The sequence below is a fragment of the Heterocephalus glaber genome, unplaced genomic scaffold (assembly GCF_053883595.1).
Source record: "Heterocephalus glaber isolate CG9 unplaced genomic scaffold, H.glaber_assembly_v1.0 deba00001564, whole genome shotgun sequence".
NCBI lineage: Eukaryota > Metazoa > Chordata > Mammalia > Rodentia > Bathyergidae > Heterocephalus > Heterocephalus glaber.
Window position 1 is genome coordinate 20409684 of NW_028258351.1, and position 17275 is coordinate 20426958.

At 44.0% G+C, this 17275-nt stretch overlaps 1 protein-coding gene across 3 annotated transcripts in view; it reads right to left on the reverse strand.

Annotated features, from left to right (window-relative positions):
* Pik3r6 (phosphoinositide-3-kinase regulatory subunit 6) overlaps positions 1-15384 on the reverse strand; it is a 62761-nt gene extending 47377 nt beyond the window's left edge. Inside the window, exons 1-2 of one of the 3 annotated variants that reach the window (XM_087191814.1) lie at positions 14686-15384; positions 413-514 (exon numbers count right to left, since the gene is read on the reverse strand). Coding sequence is in view for 2 of the 3 variants with exons in the window: in XM_087191815.1 (XP_087047941.1) it covers positions 413-425 (13 nt within the window). In the remaining variant the exon portion in view is untranslated. The remainder of the gene's footprint in view (positions 1-412; positions 515-14685) is intronic. The other 2 variants (XM_087191815.1, XM_004857512.3) reach the window with 2 other exon arrangements.
* Between the last annotated feature and the right edge of the window lie 1891 nt (positions 15385-17275).

The window sequence follows — 17275 nt, forward strand, 5'->3', positions numbered from 1 at the left end:
TTGATCATACAATCTCATGATTTTTCACATGCTTCAGTTTCCCCTCTGTAAAACAAGAGTAATAGTACCTATCTATGGGGTTGTTATGAAGACTATGAGTCAATATTTTTCAAGTGTTTTTATCACCCTTGATGCATCTTTTATTCAATTGCAAGTGTTTGGTAATACATCTTGGCTAGTCATATCATTATGGTCATTGTCCAGCTCAGTGACCTGCAAGCAGCTGGGGCCTCATAAATGAGTGTGTATGTGAATCATTTGAGATACTCTCACACTTGAGCAGCTGAGTTGAGGTCTCACAGCCTGGCTGGATGCAGGTAGTCCTGCCAGCCCTGGGGGTTTGCTCACCCACAACAGAGGCTTCCCCACTGAGCAGTCAGGCTCCCAGACCCTCTTCCCCCACCACACTGACCTGAGCTCTCCATGGGAGCCTGTGGGGTTTGTGAGGAGGATGTGGTTGTCTTGGGCAGCAGAATGAAAAGCAGAGTGGTTGTTTTTCTGCACAGAGGCGGTTCTGCAAAATAAGAGGCAGTTGGTGTGAGTGGTGGGAAGGTGCAGAAAGTGTATTTGGGACATGGATAAGCTCCTAGGGACCTTGGTTTCTAGCATACTAGAATTGAGAAATACTTTAATAATACTGAAATGGTAGGAAGTCTAGATTTATTTAAGAAATACAGAAATTTATTTAAGAAAGTACAGAAATACATATATGGCACTATGTATCTGTGTAGATTCAACCAACCACTAATGGAAAATAGTTGAGAAAAACTTGCATCTGAACTGAGAACATAAATATTTTTTCTTGTCATTTTTCCCTGAACAATACAGCATAATAGCTATTTACATATCATGTTTTACTAGGTATTGTTAGAAACCTAAACGGATTTAAAACATAAGGGAAGATGTGCACAGGTTATACGCAAATGCTACATCCTGTTATATAGGGGACTTGAGCATCCATGGATGGTGCCCTGAGGGGAGCCCTGGAACCAATCCCCTGGTGATATCAAGGAATGACACCTAAGTAAGACTTAAATACTTAAATGGTGCTTACTAAATGACAGGCATTCTTCTAAGCACTTAAAAAAATCAACTCTTTAATGTAAATATTAAGCTTATGAGGTGGGTACTATTTTCTACCTGTTCCACAGTGGAGGAAACTGAAGCACAAAGAAGTTAAATAACTATTCATGGTCAAATAGGCAGGAGGAAAAGGAATGTGGACTTGAACACAGATCATTTGGTTCTAGAGCCCAGAGCCTTTAGCTTGACCACAGGCTGCCCATTGTGACCCCAGCGGAGGCACCCCCAAAGTCTGGTCCCCAGAACAATAAGCCTGATAACTGAAAGAGAGGAATGGTGAACAAACCCAAGGGCTTGTTCTTTCAAGAGAAAACACTCAAGCACAGGCTTGGGAAAGCTGATGAAGAGAGAAGAAAGTGACAATTTTAAGAAAGATAAATGCCATATGTCAGACCTACGGAATAAAGAAAAATTCTGTTGTTCAAACTGCTCCAAAACATAGAGAAGAAGGTAAGGTTCTTGGTTTTTTGGAAAAAGTCAGCTTAATCTCAATCTCAATAGCTAATAAAAGTAGTTTTTAAAAATAGATCAAGCATTTCACACTCATTGGAATGGCTTATAAAAAACAAGCAAACAAAAAATCACCCCCCAAAAGCCCACATTATTTATAATGGAGAAAAACAAGAATAAATTTTAAATCCCAATAATAGAATATTAATTAAATATTTTATAGTCATTTGTGTTTTAGAATTCTATGAAATCATAAAACAATGATGTGTATGTGTAAACAAAAACCAAAAAAGACCTAAAAGTAAAAAAGGGTCTATTGGGGAAGGAGCAGGAAAAGGAGAAGGAAAGAAAGAAGAGCGCAAAAGAGGGTGGTAGTGTGGATGTGTATGATTAAAGCACAGTATGTACATATAGGGAAATGTTAAGGAAAATAGGAGTTAATATTTATACTAAGTTTTAAAAATGGTGATATGTATCTATATTTACTGAATTCAAAAGACTTTCCAAAGTATTTATTTGTAAGCAGTAGATAACAAAATATCACATTTCTCATATCAATTTTTAAGAGTATTTCTAAGTTTGCACATATGCATTGAAAAACTTCAGAAAAAACAAAGAGCAAAACATGACACAGGAGGTTCTGGTTCTGGAAAAGATAAAGTATGCCCCCTCTATAACTCTCCCACTAGACACAGCTGAAAAGTATGGATGGTGTACCTGGGGCAGCTTCATGAGGATTCTGAAAAGTAGAAGGTATCAGGCAGAATGTCTAAGGAAACTATTACTCAAAGTAAGAACAATCTGACAATGGATTTTGTGGTTTTGCCTCACTAGAATACCCTGTCTGTACAGAGACAGGGCAAGAACTTTTTTCTTTTTAGTTACTCCTGCTATGGCCCCAGGCAATCCTGCAACAGCAATAGGAGTGTTAGCCCTGCAGTTGACTAAAATTCTGAGGCAGGGAAACTCTTCTCTTATAACAAGAGGACCTGCGGTCTGAAGGGCATGGGAAGAATCTCTATTGCTTTTCTCCTTTTTAGAGGAACAAAAACAGCCAGAGCAAACAAAATGAACAATAAAATGGCAGATTTCCAAATGTAGTAAATAATTAGATTAAATGTAAAAGATCTAAACACCAACTAAAGGACTAACTTTATGCTGTCTACAATAAGTTCACTTCAAATACGATATAAATAAGCTGAAAGCTAAAGGGCAGGAAAGTAAAGGCTCTGTCATGCAAACACTAAACATAAGAAACCTTAAATGGCTAAGTGAAATAAATAGGACATACGTGTGTAAATACTGAATAGTTTCTCTGGTGTGAGAAACTGAAAGTGTAACTAAGGATCAAAATGTATAATTGATAATGTGAAATAGGAAGAGAAGGTCTAAAGGGGTGGTGGAAGTGGGAGGGGTAGGGGAAAGGAAAAAATATGAGAAAAGGAAAAAATGGAAACAAAGTCTCTGTAAATAGGGAGGGGTGGAGGGGTTGAAGGGAGGGCAGGGGAATGGGAAAAAAATAAGAACCAAAAAAAAAAATAAGAACCAAGATACTCATGTAATGCTACAAGAGCCCAATGATGAATGTAACTGTATTTTATACCTAAAATGTACCAATAAACTTAATGGGGGGAAAAAATAAGAACCAAGATACATCACGAAAAGGTACAAGTTCCCAGTAATGAATGTAACTGCATTATATACCTAAAATGTACCAATAAACTTAATGAAAAAAACGGTAAGTTAAAATGTGACCTAAGGTGTCTGAGGCAATGTCCTCTCGCTCTGCTAATTAAAAAGAAGAAACCTTAAGTGACTATATTAACATAAGACAAAGTGGATTTTAGAGAAAGAAGACGTACTAGGAGGAAAGAGGAACATTACACAGTGACAAAAGGATCAATTCATGAGGAAAATATAACAATCCTAAATGTACATGAACCTAACAACAGGGCTTAAAAATACAGAAAACAAAATCTAACTGACTTCAAAATACAGAAAAGAAAAACTAATTGACCTAAAGGATAAATGGACAGATTCTTCATTATGGTTGGAAATTTTAACAGGCCTCACAGTAGTTGATAAAACAAGAGATATAAAAGTAGCCAGAATATATAGAAATTAGGCAATTTTATTAACCAACTGAGTTAAATTGGCATTTATAAAACACCATGCACAACAATAGCAGCATACAAATTCTCTATAAGCATACATGCAACATTCCTCAAGATAGATTATATCATGGATCATAAAACAAGCCTTAACAAATTTAAAATGATTACATACAAAATATATTCACTGACCATAATGAAATAGTACTTGAAATTGATAAGATAAAGACTAGAAAAATCTCCAAATACTTGGATATTAAACAGCATGATTCTAAATAATATGTGGGCCCATAAATAAACATTTCCCAACTTATATTTAAATTTCAGCTTTACCTTGACAATAAAACCAAAGATAGTACAAGAAAAGAAAAAGGACAAATTCCAGTATATATGAAAAAATTCTCAACAAAATATTAGCAATCAAGTCCAGCAATATAGAAAAAGACTAAAACACAATAACGATGGGTTCATTTTAGGAAGCCAATACTGGTCCAAAATTTGACTACATCAATCTACTACATTACAGATTTAAAAAGAAAAAAGACCAAATGACTATAACAATTGATGCAGTATAAACTTTTGACAATTACAACACTCATTAATGATCAAGATTTACAGAAAATTAGGGAACTTTATATGAGAGAACTTTATTAATCTGATGAAAGATATTTATAAAAATAAAACCATAACTAACATCGTTAATAATGAAAGACTATTTCTCCTCAAAAATTAGGAACAGAAGGGGCCAGGGATTAAGCTCAGTGATGCCACCACCTGCCTCAAAAGTGCAAGGTCCTGAGTTCAATCCCCAGTACACACACCCCCTAAAAAAAATTAGGAACAGGCAAGGATGTCCACTTTCACCACGCCTATTTAATATAAATTTGAAGTCCTGGCCAGTGTGATAAAGAAAAAAAGAGGAAGGAGGCATGGGGAGGAGAAGGAGAAGCAGAAGGAGGAGAATGAGATGAAGAGGAAGAAGAAGGAGGGAGAGAAATATTGCAAAGGAAGAAATAAAACTATTTTCAAATCATCTGACTCTATTTGCAAGTAACATGCCTACATAGATAATACCAGAGTGAACAAGATGAATAATAAACACAAAGTGACTCTACAAAAATCTAGAATGAGAGGGAGGGAGTGTAGCAAGACCATAAGAAACAAAGTCAACATACAGCATCAGTCATGTTTCTACATACTAATGACAAACAATTGGAAACTAAAATTGAAAACACAACACCACTTACAAATAACTCCAAAAGGAAAAAGAAAATGAAATGCTAAGGTATAAATCTAACAAAACCTATGTAGGATCTGTGCAAAGCAAATTATAAAATGGCGATGAAATAAATCAAAGAAGACCTACATAAATGGAGAGATATGCTTTGTTCATAGTTTGAAAGACCCAGTATGGTAAAGATGTTAATTCTCTCCAAACTGCCTTATAGATTAACATGATTCCAATTAAAATATCAGAGGGATTTATTTTTGTAGGTACATATAAGTAGATTCTAAAATGTATAGGGAAAGGCATAGGATCTTGAGTAACCAAACAATTATGAAAAGGGATGTTAGGATTCACACTTCTTACTATAAAATTAGTATTGAAAAGACAGACTCATAGATCTGATTGCATTTCCTCAACTGTACTTGTACTTATTTATGTGTGACTTATCTATCACTAATACACACTAAACAACAACAGCAACAACAGCAACAAAGAAAGTGACATCACTTATTCAAGCTGTAGGGTTACAGATAATTTTTATTTTAATACATTTCTACATTTTTTGATTTCTTAATATTAAGTATGTTTGACTCTATTTTTACCATGCAGTGGATGGCACACACAAAAGAAGAGAGCTATCATATAGGTACATCATGAAGTATAATGAAAATGAGCTCCCATGAGCCCATCCACCCAGTTTAAGAACACTAACACTGGATTGTGCTACGTAACTTGAAATCTGAACAAAAATCAGATATTTTATTTATTTATTTTTTGGTACTGGGGATCAAACTCGGGTCCTTACACTTATGCAGCAAGCAGCGAAACCACTGAGCTAAATCCCCTGCCCTAGATCTTTTAAAATAATCATTCTTCTCTTCCTTTCTGGGCTGCAAAGACTGCTGAGCTGGGAGTCTGGTCTGCTCTACTCTGTGGGGCTGAAATCCAAAGAATTGAGTTCAAGTCCAGCTCTCCCAATGTTGGCCTGGAAGGTCCACCGCAGGCCTCTTTGAGCCTCAGCCTCCTTCTCCTCCAAAGTGCCAGGTAGAAAGTAAGATGTTGAATGACACCTGGACATGGAGGTCAGGGGATCAAAAGTCCACTGAAGAGAGCAATGTGTCAACCATTCATGCTGTTCTCTTTTAAAATGCTCCCTGGACCAGGCGAGGTGGTGCACACCTGGAGTCCCATCTACTCAAAGACTAAGATGGGAGGAGCACTTGAGTCCAGAAGTTAAAGACCAGCCTGGGCAACCTAGGGAGACCCTGTCTCAAAAAAAGAGAAAAAAGCAATGAACTGTGAAAATTTGACCATGAGTGAAAGACCGTGGTTGACTTGGAGCATTCCCAATTTAAGGGAAGGAGCTAAAAAGGGTCACATAGTATGATCAGAGCCCCCACAAGCAGCTGGACACGGGGCAGAGTTAGCTTCTAACCCCACATACAGTAGTGGGGCAGGGAGGTCAAGAGAAGCTTTTCAAAGGGGACCAAGAAAACCAGGGTTCCCAGGACTTCCTCTATTATCTATGTGGATACAAGGAATGATCTCAACCTTGCTCCAACTCACTGTGTCAAGATACCATTATGTCTTGCTTGGATGGTGGCAGGGCCCTCAATAGGTCTTGCAGCTTGATTTTTCCCCCTGCAACCCATTCTCTGATTAAAGCCCTCCAATAGGTTCTCTTGGCTCTTCTAGTAAAGAACATGCTTCTCTTCCTATGTGTAAGCAGGCCTGATGTGGCCCCACTCACTGCGTTGCACCAGCTTGTCAAGCTCAGCTCTGCCTCAGGGGCTTTGCATCCCTCTGCCTGGAAGACTGCCTTGCAGCTTCCCCCACAGCTGGCTCTGTCTCAACATTTGAGTCTCATTGTAACTGTCACCTCCTCGGAAAGGCCTTTCCTGACTGCCCTATCCTAAACTATCCTTGCAGTCATGCTGTTGCTTTGCTTTGATTTTTTTCACAGCTTTGGTCAATATTGGGAATTGCCCTGGGTCCTGATGAGTTTTCTTGACTAATGATTAGAATTTGCACCCCATCAACTCTGAGTCCTGCCCTATCTTGTTTGCTGTGGCATACCCAGCACCTAGAGCAGCACTGGCTCCCAGAAGACAGTGAATACACTTTTCAGATATTTGATGAATGGAGACAGGTGATGAATCTTGCCAAAAATCACACAGCTCCTGAATAATGGAACCAGGGCTAGAACTCAGGTCTCAGCCTTAGATTGCCTTCTGTAGCCCTTCCTCTCTCCCCTCCAAACCTCACAGAGCCCCCTCTGCCTAATGAATATTCAAGAAAATTTCTATGCAGGCGGGATCGGACAGATAAAGACTAGAAGAGAAGTGTATAGCCAAGGCACTACTGTGGACAGGTGAAGATGTTTGGGCTAATTTTCAATTGAAAATAAAATTGTAAAAAGCCTTAATAATTACTATAATAAGGCCTTCTCACTTTTCAGAAAGCCTCCTGATTGGTTCATTCATTTATCCATTCACTCACTCACTCATCAAACATTTATTCAGCATTTGTATACATTTGTGCAGGTGCTGGGGAAGCTGTGTGTTGCTCCCGTGCTCCTCCTACAGTAGACCTCTGCAATCTATTTCCTGTCCTTTGGGGCTGCTGACCACAAGGGCCCAGCTTGCACGCAGACAGGAAATGGAAACAAGCAGAACCCAGATTGTTCTCGAAATGCATCAGCCTCTCATTTGTCTTCACTTCCAGAATCAGAAGTGGAATAAAACTCATCCTCTTAAACAATACACCACGCCTCTGAATGTTTCCCCAAAGGATCTTGATGAGAGTTGTTGGATGGTGTGTCCATAACACAGTGAAGACTGCAGCACCATTAGTAGGAGAGGACAGGTGCTGTCTGTTGTGGAATGACTCCCACTCTTTGACCTCTAGTATTTGAATCCTCACTTTAGCAATGCTGACTGCACCCTGCGCAGAGGGAGTGAGTGGGGGCTCCTGTCCAGCCCAACACTCCACCGGCCCTTTTGTAATTGACCCAACCAGGGAAGGTGAAGTTTTGTAATTCGCCCATCCAAAAGGGCACTGGCTGCAATCTGTCTGCACAAAGGGGGCGCCTTTCTGATTTGGACAAAGTGCCATCTGAGTTGGCTGCAGCCCTCTCTCAGCCATCTCTGCTCTTTCACCTAGCTGCCAATTGGCCAAAAGCCAGGAAGCCACAGAAACATACATGATCATCTTGAATGCAAAATGCAGAACTGAAGCTTGAGAAACCAACCATTAAAAAAATACAACTTCCATCCATGGACTCAGAGCATCTACTGGCAGGGTGAGGGTAGGGGGTGGCTCAGAGGTCCCTCGGGCTCTATTCTTAGTTCTTGGCAGTGTTTTGAGGTTGCTGAGTAAATCAAAGAGCATCTATGGAACACTACCCATGTGGCAGAAATTGTGGAAGACCGGAGAGTCTATAGGTAAGTGAATGAGACACTTCCTTACGGGATGCTGGTCTACTAGTCTGTAACTCTTTATTGACCACTGTGTGACTGTACTTGCCCAAAAGTTTTGGTATAGGCCTTGCAGAATCTTGGCCCACCGTTAAGATACTGAAAACACCTTATAGACCTGATGTCTACAGCATGCTTCTGATGGTTAGTGTGTGTGTGTTTTACTGAGGATCTAACACAAGGGCACTCTACCACTAACCTACATCCCCATCCTTTTTCTATTTTATTTTGAGATATGGCCTCTCTAAGTTGCTAAGTTGCCCTGGCTGATCTCAAACTTGCCATCCTCCTGACTCAGCCTCCCAAGTAGCTGGGATTACAGGCATACAGCCTCACACCAGGCTTTGATGATTAATTTTAGGTGTCAACTTGATTGGGCCAAGGAGATGCCCAGATACTTGATAAACACTACTTCTGTGTATGTCTAAGCAGTTGTATGTTAGTCAGTATTCTACTATAACGAAATATCTGAGATAATTAACTTATAAAAGGACAGGTTTATTCTATCTTGAAGTTTTGGAAGTTTCATTGTGCAGTGGCCCTGTTGGCTTGAGCCTGTGGTGAGGCAGCACATCATGACAGGAGCACAGAGTGGAGCAAACCCACTTACTTCACAGGCCAGGGAGCAAAAGAGACAGAGGAAGGGGCTGGGGCCCCACAGTTCCTTTCAAGGGGACACCCCCTTGATCTCAACAACTCCCACTGGGCCCCGCCACCTCCCAGAAGTGCCACCCCAGGGACCAGGCCTGTCACATCGGTCTTTGGGACACGTTCAACATCCACACTCTAGCAGAGTCTCTGGAAGAGATTAGCATTGGAATTAGGGAATGAATAAAGAAGGTCAGTCCCACTACCATGGGTGGGCACCATCCAATCCTCTGAGAGCCTGAATGGACAAAAGGCAGAGGTGGGGTAAACTTGCTCTCTCTACTTAGGCTTTCTATTCCCCTGCCCTGGGGCATCAGTGCTTTGGCTCCTAAGCCTTCAGCCTCAGGCAGAAACTCACACCATTGGCTCCCCTGATTCTCAGGCCTCTGGACTTGGATTAGAACTATATGATGAGCTCTCCTGGGCCTTCTCAGCCTTTACAATCTCTGTGTATTCTACTGGTGCTGTTGCTCTGGAGCGCCCTGACTAATACAATCAACAAACTTCCTGTTTCACAGGTTTGCAGGAGGGCACCCTGGAGACTGCTCTGTGGAGCAGGCTCCAAAAGCCACGCACATGGTGAAACCCTAAAGGGCCCAGTGGCTGTATAGGGAAAAGCAAACCCCCTTCTGCCCATCCTCTGGCCCATCTGTTTCCCCAGGAGAACCCCACAGGTTTCGGACCTCTGAATCTGCGGCCAACATTTAAGTCAGACTTCACCTACAAATCAAAATTGGAACTTTTATTTAAAAGAAATAACTGGAAGACTTGGCAACATGGGGCCCGCAGTTCCCCACTGCAATAGTCAGCACACTGAAGAGCAGTTGCCCCCACTGAAGAGCCATGTGATCCCCAGGGTCTCATCCTCTGTGTCCACAACACAGAGGCCCTCAGCTGTGTTGGTGCTCACTACACGAGCACTGTCAACTGGTCTGTGTCACAATTTATGCTACCTGCTGGGCTCTTGAAGGCAGACACACTGGCCAACTGCTTGTTATATCATGGTTCAAGTCCTACTTCTCAAAGTCAAGAGTTAATTAATGCCTGATATGAGCTGGGCATTAGGGTTGCCCCTGGAGCCCTAAGAGTCATTCAACAAACATTTATGGTTCATCTTTGTACCTCTCCACAGCACCTGACACATTTTATTGTGTTTGTTGACTGACTAGTTGCCCCCACCTGAATGCAATTCCATGAAGGCAATGGAGGCAAGGATTCTGTTTTGTGCGCTGTTGTAACCCCATTCCCTGACGTTGTTTGTGTCACCTTTAATAACCTTCAATAAATATTATTGGATGAACAAATGTGAAGTGCTCATAAGAGGACAAGACAGAGTCACTGCCCCCAAGCCACTCTCAAGTTAGAGGACAGACACAAGTCTGCTTGGCACAGTTAGTACAGCAAATGGCTCAGGAAACAGAGACGAGAAGCATGCTGGGGCTTAACATCCTGGCTAAGAAGACAGTAGTCTCATAGGAAGGGGGGAGTCAGAAACCATGGTGAGAAGGACGCTGTGTGTTGTCACACTCACCTGTTGGCCACTCAGTCACCTCTGGTGGCTGATCTATCTCAGGCCCCACCTTGGATAACTCAGGCTACAGTGTCTGGCTGCTGCTTTTGTGCCTCCAAACAATGTGTGAGGCACCGACCAATCACACGGCCTGCCAGAGCCTGTCCACATTCCCTGCCCTCTCCCAGTTACCCCAGTATCATGGGACAGCCAGGATCGGCCTCTGCCCACAACCAGGAGGAAGCCCAGAAGCAGACACAGGGGTGAATCCCAACCACAGGGGCTGTGGCCTGTACTCTGGCCTCTCCCTGCCTCACCTGCTCCACTCATTTACCAGTTCACTTCTCCTCTCACCCATATGCTGGGCACTGTACTACAAAAAAGGTAGGAAAGCCAGGTCTCCCCCTGAAGACTAAGTGAGTAGATGAATTCATCTATTCATTCAATGAATATTTATTGAGCATTTTCTACAGGCCAGATATGGCTCCAGGCCCCAGGGACATAAGGATAGACAAGAATGCCTGTTCTCAAAGGTTGCATACTACTGGGTGTATAGTGGGAAGGGAGGGGACAGGCAATAAACTAACTATTTAAATTGTATATTAAATGAGGACAAATGCTATTAAAATAAGCTGGGAAGGGGAATGAGAAGTTCTAGAGTTGGGGAGGGATATTTGGGGTTTATTTTATATTTTAAAAATTTTTGTTTATATTTACGGTGATGTTATAATATATGTATACAGTGTGGAATTATTAAATCAAGCTAATTAACATATTCATCACTTGATTTAACTTCTTTTTTTTTTTTTTTTTGAGACAGGGTCTCTGTTGCCCTGCCTAGCCTTAAACTTGTGGTTCTCCTTCCTCAGCCTACCAAGTACTGGGATTACAGACAGGCATGTGCCTCTACTTAACCTTTTTTGTGGTGAGAACATTGAAATTTATTCTCTTTGCAATTTGGAAATACAGATGCTTATCAATTTATAGAGAGGTTACATCCTGATAAACCCTTAAGTTTGAAAGTATCATAAGTTGCAAATGCATTTAATGCATTTAAACTACTGACCATTGTAGCTTAGCCTAGAACACTTGAATTAGTCTATATTGGGGCCAAATCATGGAACACAAAGCCTGTTCTATAATAAAGCATTGAATGTCTCATGGAACTCAATACTGTGCCAAAAGTGAGAACAAGAGTGGTTGTGTGGGTATGCTTTGTCACTGTTGTAAAGCTAAAAAATCCTGAATTGAATCATCATAAATCAGGGACCATGTGTATACAAGTACTATTATTAACTATGGTCACCATACTATGCAAAATACTTCAAATAACTTCTTATTCATCCTAAATGAATTTTGAACCCTTCAACTAACATTTCTCCATTCTCCCTACCCACCCCCAAGTGTGTGTGTGACTTTAAAAGGGGACTTGAGTAGAAACCTGAAAGAGACGAGGGAGAGCCATGCCACACTTGCAGGGAAAGGACCCCTAGCAAAGAGAACAAGGAGACAGAGTCTTGAGGTGGGAGGATTCTCGGCGGTGAAATAAGTGAGGGGAGAATAGGGGGCTGTACTCACTTGGTGGGCTCTTTTGAAACCATCTTTTCAGGAATATTTATGTAGCAAACATCCTTGAAAGAGGCTGAGAGCAGATTTATTTGCCACCTATCGTAATAGAGATGTTGACAGGTTTGCTTGCAGCCCATGGGGAAAGCCCGAGGTTTCCTAAGCACAGGGATCCTCTGTTGTGATGCCCAACTCCCATATGGGCTGGCTCCGTGCTGCCACCTGGGACTTGGGTGACCAGAGAAACCAGTGGACATGACACTCACACTGCTCACTGTGTGGTAATAAAGTCCTTTGTCTTTGCAGTCTTGTGTCTTCTGCCTGAATCTACAAATTGTGGTGAGGTTAACTTGTTAGTTCTAAGTAGGACAAGAAGATCCTTCACAGTTTTTGACAAAAGGATGAGACCAGAGACGAAGAATAAACAAATGAATGAAGAAATGAAGGGATGAACAGGGATTCAGAGTGTATCCTTCCTGAAATTCAGAACATTCGCCATGACCTGTCCTCAGGGCGGATGCACACATAGCAGGTCCTTGTGGATAGAATAGGCCCAAGGAGTGAACAGGAGCCTGTTCACCCCTGTACTTGGCATGTGACAGTGTGGGGATGAGTTCCTGGCTACATGAAAACTGAAGAAAGAGGACTTGGAGGCAGATCTGAAGAAGCCTGGCTCAGGATCCTTGTCTCAGCTCTGAAGAATCCAGGTCTGACAGTTCCCTGCCCATGCCAGACCCCATTTCCTGCTCTCAGGGCAGCTGTTTGGACAGTAGGACACCCCTAAACACCTTGCTTCCTTGTGACCATGCCTGCAGGACCAATCCTGAGAAGGAAAGCCAAGGAGCTTCTGGGGGGCCTGTACATAGGCCTCCTTCCCGTCCTGCCCACTGCTCGGCACAGAGATGGCCTGTGTCACTTGTCATCTTCCTCTTTCACCTCCTCACAGGTTCTTTCCTTTCTTTCCCTCTCACAGAATGGTCTCACTCCAGGGTTCCAGGGTGTATCAGACTTGCCAGACAAAGGGTTTAGAGCATGGGATTCATGGACTCTTGGAGAGGGGGAGGGAGAGGCAGAGCTCTGAGTTTAGAGGGGACTCCCTCAGTCTCACCCCCAGGAGGTCCATGAGGATTCACAGATTGCTGGGATGGGGGAGGAGAGTGCTGCTTTCCTGACTGGCCCTGGTTTCCTCAGCCCAGTCTAACCCTGGCTGGGAAGGAAACACCTGGAGGGAAGAAGCCCATGGTGGCGGGAAGCATTGTTCCCTGGAGCAGGAGCCCAGCAGGATCCAAGGGGGCCAGACAGCAGGGAGACATCCTAGCATTCCTTCCCTCGTGCCATCCAGGGCACTCTCTGGAGACAGCATGGGGGTAGTGGGGGCATAGAGCAAGCCCTAGTGAGAGGTGGTGTGGCACAGTACCCTCGGCATGCTGCCTGTGTTCCAATCTGCTTTGTTGCTAGAACCTCTTGGGCCAGTTGCTTTAAACTTTTGTGCATCAGTTTCCCTATCTTTAAAGAAAATCTAATAGCAGCATCTATCTCATAGGGCTGTCATAAGGACCAAAGGAGGTAATATTTGAAAACCACCTAGGACTAAATGAAGGAATAGGCAGGCTCATGCATGAGAGTGCTCCTCAAATTCTACACTTTAATAGCCAAAAGGGGCCTCTTGCTGCCCGTCCCTGATCCTGACTTGTGCATCCCCTTTCTTGCATCTGGGTTTGGGTATTCTGTTTCCCTCCACCGGGATGCTCTTGCCTCATTTCTGCACACCAGGCCCTCCGTTCCCTGAAACCTCAGCTCAGATGCCACTATCCCCAGAGCCCTCCCTGGTCCTGCACCAGAATGTCTCTCCTCCCACTCCAACCACAGCCTATCTCCCTGGGGACCTCAGGGCATTTAATTTCTCTGTCGGACATTCACAGCCGTGCCTCAGCTCCCAGGACAGATGGTCAGCTCCTTGAGGACAAAAGCCAGGCCTCCGCCATGCTCTGCAGAGGGGAAAGCTGCTGAGGCCCTGTGCATAGACAGAATCAGCCAGACCAGTGTGACCCAGGAGAGGGATGGACAGATGAAGTCCCAGGGCGTCATAGACAAGGAGCCAGATGATGCACTTTAAGTCTTGCTGTTCTACCCACCCTGCAATTCTGGCAGGTTGCTTTGCTTTTCTAAACCTCACTCTCCTGACCTAAAAAATGGGCATGAATACATGTATCCAGCCAACTTCCAATTGCTAGTGAGAATCGAATGGGATAATGAGGATATGCTACATTTGGAGCATGGGTCATTAGTCTTGTTAGCACTGGCATGTATAGCATTGAAGGAGAAGAAAGGAGAAGGCCCCTTATAGGGCCCTGCATCCTTTTATTGTATGAAGATGGGTTGAGTGATCTTAACCATGCAGAATGGTCCTAGGAGCTGTGCATCTGGGTAACCCTGCTCAGAAAGGCAGGTTTCAGCAGCTGAGGACTTGGATTCCTGAGAGCCAGGGGTGTCCTGGCTCCTCAGGGGCTCTCCCTCCAATACCTCTCCTCCCCAGCCCCTCTGCCTGCTCTCTGCTTTGCTCAGATTTCTCCTGGCTCTCTCTCCAGAAGCCAACACCCAGCCAGCACCTACCTTGGCTGCACTACAGCTCCTCAGCTCCCCAAATCTTCCGGCGGATGAGCTCCCCCACAGTTCTGTCCCACAAAGCCAGCAGCCCAAGGAATCAGATGTGTGGGAGGATCCCCAACAAGGGTCTTCAGGACTGGCTGTTGGCTCCACATCTGCAGAGAAGAGCCCAGTGTTTCACAGGCTAGTGCTGTCCCTCCCCTTCCTTCCCCTTCCAGTCGCCCTCAAAGCTCCTCCCAGACACGTCCTGCTATGAGGCTGCTTTCTGAAGAAGTCTCTGTGGTCACCCTGAGTCACTGGAGGTTCTGTATTCTGATCTGGTACAACCAACACCATCAGGCAGGATGGGGCACCTCCTTAGGGACCCTCCCCGGCACTGAGATGGCGGAGGCACAGAAGCCCTGACCTCTTTCTGCTCTCAAGAGCCCCAGACCTGCCAACCCTCCCCCATCCCAGACATAGCCAGCCAGATGTTCTTCAAGCAACTCAGACCCAAGAAACACAAACCAAGTTCATCATTTCCCCCAGATACGCCACTCTGTTTCTCACCTCAAAACAGAACCCCCCCCACCTGTTCCATCTAAACTGCACAAAGTCCTGTCAATATTTTAAGAATTTTCTACTTTTTCCCACCCCTATGGCTGTCACTGGCTCATAAGGTCCTTGTGGTTTTTCTCCTGAAACACTGCAACGTCCCACAGGCTCCCTCTAATCCTGCTCCCTCCCACAGCTAGAGGGCTCTTTCTGACAGTGAAATGCAAATCTGATTGTGTACACACCTGCTACAACCTTTGATGGCTCCCTATTACTTTCAAGAGAGTGGCTAAACTCCTTAGTGTGACTTGCATGGTCTGATCTCTCCTTAACCTCCAATCTTGTGTTTTAGCCCCTTCCTCCGCCGCATCCAGGAGGTAATGTAGTTTAATAATCCAGACTGAAGGATTCTTTTCCCAAAGCTTCTCCTAGCTCACTCTTTGTCATCCTTCCCCCAGCAGGGAAGAGCAACAAAAGAAGTTAAAGAGGCAGAAACAAAAGCTGGGGAAGGAAAATGTCAAAGGGAGCGGTGGTCAAGGATATCAACAGTTTGCTCTGGGCAAGGACAGTGGAGCTGGGGAAAGCAAATCAACTGGAAGATGGGGCTGCTGCCAAAACATTTCTAGAACTTTGAAAAAGTTAGACAACATTTTCATCCTGGGCCTAGTAAGCAAATGGGTATGAAGAGAGACAGTTTGCAAACAGCCTGCTTTGAATGTCTGGATTCAGCTATGCCTGAAACCCTGATGTCTAATCTGCTCTTGAACCGATTGACTATATGATCCAATATATTCCCCATCTTTTCTGGATTAAGCCTGTTTGAATTGGGCTCCTGTCACTTGCAACCAAAGCGCTCTGGGGCTCTGAAGTCACTGATCTTTTTCTGTGAGGCCTTGACTGGATTCATTCTGATCTCTTATTTTGCAGAAGAGCCCATTTGAAAAAAAAAAAAAAAGTCCAGAAATGCAAGTCATTTACTGTACTGCTTGCCTCCCTCCCATGGCTCTCTCTCTTTTCTGTCCCCTCCTGTGACTGGAATCACACTCTATCTTGCATCTGCACTGGAGTTCTTAGATCACATGCCTTCCAGGTATCTCCTCTGTGCCCTCAATAAGTTTTGGGAGAGCAGCGGCCAGGGCTTACTCATTAATCTCTCCATCATGGGTTAAGCTCATCAAATAGAACAAATGAATGAATGAATGAACTGAATAAGCTGAGGACACGATTAAGGATCAAGACCTCCCTGCAGGCTCAAGCTTCAGCAGTGGCCAAGCAGCATGGCCCTCATGGGCAGCCCCCTCTGCTTATCAGCTTCTGCCTAACTGAATCGGAAATCACAAGCTGATGTTGGCTTCTTGTGGCTATATTGCTCTTATCATCTGCTGCTGCTTTGGATGTGGCAGCCAGGGAGGGAACATCTGGGTGTCTAGAGACAGCCTTGGAGCTGTCTCTTGCAAAGAGGACCTAAGGCTCCTATGTTTCTGAGGCCACGCACCTCGTAGCCAGCCAGGAACAAAGGACAAAATGAAGAAGTGGAGAAAGGAAAGATCAGTCCCTACCTGGCCCAGTGAGAGCACTGCTCCTACCATCACCACGGAACGGACCCTGTGACCATCCCATGCTGTCCTTAGGGCTTTTCTCACCTGGGTCCTCTGGGTTGTACTGTTAGCAGCCTTCTCATCTGCTACCCTTTCCCAAGAACCTCAACCCTGCCAACAAGGCCGAATTGTTCTTCAGCAACGGCACAGAGATAATGAGATTTCCAGCCTTTGTTGCACTAGATCCCAGATCACCTGAAGCCACCCACAAGGGATCAATGCCCAAGATACAGAAGAAGAAGCCCATCACCCATTCACTGCCACTCCTCTGTCTCGCTTGGCACCCCCTCTGCCAACAGAGGGCCCCCACTCCTTGCTGGCCCCACTGGGCAGAGCTGCTGTGTCATCTTCTCAGGTCCTCTCTCTCATCCAGAAGTCTGTTCTTATAATTCACCTGGGGGCTGTGACATAACTTACCTTTTCTCCAGAGGATGGATTGCTTCTGCTGCATCCTCCTCCTTCTT